This window comes from Opisthorchis viverrini (genome assembly GCF_000715545.1).
Source record: "Opisthorchis viverrini unplaced genomic scaffold opera_v5_18, whole genome shotgun sequence".
Lineage (NCBI taxonomy): Eukaryota > Metazoa > Platyhelminthes > Trematoda > Opisthorchiida > Opisthorchiidae > Opisthorchis > Opisthorchis viverrini.
Window position 1 is genome coordinate 1180590 of NW_008751674.1, and position 4429 is coordinate 1185018.

The 4429-nt window shown below is 42.3% G+C and overlaps 1 protein-coding gene across 1 annotated transcript in view; it reads left to right on the top strand.

The window, feature by feature from the left end:
* Positions 1–830: 830 nt before the first annotated feature.
* T265_01656 (hypothetical protein) overlaps positions 831–4429 on the top strand; it is a gene marked incomplete at both ends in the record, with an annotated part of 8826 nt that continues 5227 nt past the window's right edge. Inside the window, one exon of the mRNA XM_009165722.1 lies at positions 831–922. Coding sequence (XP_009163986.1) covers positions 831–922 — 92 coding nt within the window. The remainder of the gene's footprint in view (positions 923–4429) is intronic.

Genomic DNA, 4429 nt, shown 5'->3' on the forward strand with positions numbered 1-4429 from the left:
CCAGATTATATGGCAGCGGTCCACGAGACACAGAAATGCTATATTTTGAGGATGCGTGTCTGAGAAAATAGAGAGCCTAATGCACCACGGGCAGAGAATTTCAAAATGGCTATGGTTTTTTCAATTTCGAGTATATTTCCATTCGATCAAGCCTTGTCCGTAGTAAGGGGTTCTTAAATAAAGCGGAATATTCTGCAGTCAACAGCAAACCTAACACTAGAAATTCACTGTTTTATCACCCCTTGAGAACATTTTCCAATCTCTCCTCTGGAAAACTAAAATGTCAAACTTTATTTTACTCAATCATCAAGGAAGATCTGAAAATTACAAAACTTGTGTTTCACAAAATGAAGGATTAGTGACACGGTGACTTGACAGGACCTTTCAGAGAAATCTGTCAGTATCACGACAGCATCGCATCGTCAGGTATGGAGTTTCCTCTGCTTCTCCAGAGGCCACGGTACGTCGTGTATACCGTAAATCTGAGATCTGCGAGGGAATACATTTGGTGCAATCAGATTGGCACCTGATTGGGGTACTAGAAACGTTTCCATCAAAACCAAGATTTTGTTGCGCCAGCTCATAACCAGGCCAACTTGGTTTTTATGCACAAGACGTACTTTCAAAAGATGGCGGTTTTCGTCGTTTTAAATCTACTTTCCTACGCGGGGTGCAAGATCCTTCCCATTTCAGTCCCTAACGTGCGTCGAGTGAGTACAGCTCACTAGCCGCTTCTTCTTATGTGTCCGGGTAATGTACCGATCCCTTTCGTCCCGATGTTTACTCATCTCGTGTTTCGATTCCTCACTAGTTACTGTTTCAGTATATCTATGTATTGTTCTCACAATCAAGCAGTCCTGAAAGTTCTCCGGCATCGTGGGCGCTTCCGAAACGATCGGCGAACTACCGCTTGGAGCGTAGGGTGTGTAAACAGATACACAATACTACGAGAATATATGTACTAATGAACAGATATCTCCAATCACGGTTAACTCACCAAAATCATACTGATAGTTACCAACTGGGTGAATCAACTTTCTGATTCCGGGCAGTTTAATGGCCAATACTGGTTCATAATTAGTCTGATTCCATAAAAGGCAACCGGCGAATTGTAAGACACGCTCAGCTGGCACTGCAGTAATTGCCAATTTCAGCATCACGTGTCCTTAAATACATTGGGACAATAAAGGCTCTCACGTAGTCACGTGTTTTTTTGGGATCACTCACGGCTCAGTGCTGGGTACAAGGACAAAATGACGTGAAAGGCACCAGGACCAATACGGCAGTTATTTTATTACAATTACTCATTTCATCTATTCCAATATTCGTAGACTCCTTATATCTCCTTATGGACAGCAAAATGTTCATCCACCCGTTTAAGAGAAGTTTATTTTATTTAACGTTTTGGATTTTTCGTGCCACTCGCAGTCATAGTCCATGTTGAGCCGATCACTGACAAGAAACATAGGTTTCGTGTCCCCCTCACACACATTTAATGTGAAAGAGCTTAAATTATTTGTACTGTGTTTCTGAAAAAAAGCAATCGGACGTGGCCAAATTAGATGTCATTTTTGCAGTACGGATATCCTGAAAGGTTCGTACTCAAGAACAATTAACATTTTAATAAATTGTGAGATTTCTCCGAAATCTTAGCTCTTAGGTTGACCAAAGTCTACTTTTCTAGTGCATGAGAGAGAATTCAATGGCCACACGATGACCCAAGACAGAAATAGACCTCAACGCTAAAGCACACTGTTTGACAGTCGTTCAATTAAAAACTGGGTGTCTCCGTCTTCCGGAACGAATATGACTACAAAATGGGGGCTAGGTCCTGAAATGTGCCAAAAACAATAAAATGAATCTAAGGCATACGCAACATCTAATCGGTATACTGGTCGGTCACATTAGCCTCAAGTTCCTCAAGTAGATAAATACCCAAACAGCAGGCGGCTCGGTTGTTTCGATTGTCCTGTTATTGATGGCCTTGAGAAGAGTTGATAGCACTCCATAGATAATTTACGTTGTATGATTCTACTGAATTTATCCTGCCGATTAGGTTCAGTTCTAAATCAGCCTGTTTTGTGTCTGAAAATCTTCCGGTTGGTGCCAAGTCTAGTAAACTGGCGAACAGTCGGAATTAAGAATACAACGTGAATCCGTCCACTTCATGGATCATTCCCTTCGAGGGTGCAGCAGGATGATTCTTTTTCAAAATTTCGTTGAACGTTATAAGCAACAGTTTGAACAGGTATTTTCTTTGTTTGTTTTGGAATGGAGTTTCGACTGAAATGCTTGACGCGTCTGAAAGCAGATTAAGCAAGCTGTTACCACTTTGATCATTGACGAACCATCAAAAGCAAGTGGGAGCATCATAACGGCATGGTGATGATGACCTATTTTGCGTACCTCATCATCGGTTTACACACTATCGGAATAAACATTAAGATAGAATAATAGACAGACAATTCGACGAGCTAACATACTCGTCAGCGAGATGAGGTCCTTAGACTTCAGAACAGGTTAAATAAAAGTACTGGGGCTGTAGGCTTGAGTCACTCTTGGTCTTGCCAATGGGAGTCAAGGCTAGCCACAAGTTCTCCCCGGTTTACAAAAATTGATCCCGTAGTGTCGAATCGTCTCCAATTAAGGAAAACTCGAAGGCAGCGCCTACCTGATGAGCCTCAGCAGGGGCGAAACCAATTGTGAGCGGTCGAAGTGTTTTTCAGCAACCTTATGAGTAGTGTATAATGCCTACATACTGTATAGCGACATCTCCAGTATCGTACCCGTTGAAACATGAGATGACCAGGTGCAGCACATTCAGTTGCCTAAGAACATCATAAACCGTCCCTGGCGAATCTGCCGTAAAAAACAACTTGCTATGGAAATAAGCGTATTTGTCAAAAACTTTCTTGGTTCTTTGCGCTTGTCACAACCCAAGAAGCGACTGCACTGAACAGGATTCTCTAGTTAATAAGTGCTGAGATCTTTCGAAAGTACCTGGAAATCCTTGAAGATGATCGTATCTTGGTTCTTCTTATGTACTTGCCGCCGCAAGTAAGTTTGTAAACAACATGCACAGAAGGTAGCCAAGGCTTCTGATTTGCCTAGGTTGATTTCTATGGGCGTTCATCGTGTTTTGTTAGGCACTACTAAAATGGCAGCGTTAAATGCTCTCGTGAGAGTTTGACCCAATCGGTACGTTGCATTTGTGTCATTCTGGTTCCCCCTTTGAACCGTATTGTGGAGAAAACTGTTTTCGAGAACATTATCTCGTTTCTCCTTCCGTTCAACGGCCTTTCCTTACTTCTTCATGAAGTAACAGGGATAACAGTTCTCCTGCAGTACGGTTGGGTGTCTTGAGTATCTTCCCACCGTCTCATCGGAGTAACATTTCTCAACTTGTTGCCAAAAACCTTGCACCAAGGTTCGTTTATACTTTATTGGACAACAGCTTTTGGAATGTAACTATTTTCCTGTCCAGATTGACCTGTGGAATATAACTTAGATGTGTTTTCGTACTCCGATTGTGTCTGATATACCCGCGTACACATATACGTTTGTATTGGGCGGGTTTTTTCAATTCGAAAAAGGTCCCATTTGTTTCAAAATACACCAATTAAAAGGTGATTTTTCGGAGAGTGAGCGAGACTTCAAACCATTTTTTCTGGGGGTTACTCGAACGTGGGTACGTATGGAACGCCTTTCAGGTGTGTCTTCACACTTTCCGCTCCGTTGGTTGTGGTAGTAAATAGCCTTGTCACGTTCGCACTGAATTTCCGTGACTCACGTAACACAGTTCAGCAGCCTAATCGTTGATCCGTTACAATTTCAGTCAAGATAATTTGTACTATTATCATTTATTTTTGAGGAGCTTGGTCGCAACCACAAAAAGTGAATGCACCAACCTATGTAAAAAAAATTTTGAAAACACGCGTCTAAAGATCAACAACCGAAGAAAGAACAAACAATGTTGAATGCTCTTCAAGGCGCGGTAAGCGCTAGCACAGCACAAGAAACACGCGTCTAAAGATCAACAACCGAAGAAAGAACAAACAATGTTGAATGCTCTTCAAGGCGCGGTAAGCGCTAGCACAAGCAAGACTCGCACATCAGGCACAAAGTATCCGTCATACTGGGTCTGGTCTGAGATTAAATGGGAGAAATGTACATTCAACCGCCATGTCCACGCATAAAAGTGTCATGAGTACGCAGAGCCTACAATTACAAGCAAACACAAGTCATTGACTGCGATCTCAGGAAGTCCAAATCCAATAACAGCCTTAGCGGATTGAGGAAAGCAGACCCCTCGATAAGAGATGATCATCGGTTGGTGAACAAAAAAGTCGACACCACAACAGATTGCACGTAGGGCTGAGATTATGACGAGGGAATATTCACCATACTTCTGCTTCTTCTCATTCCACAC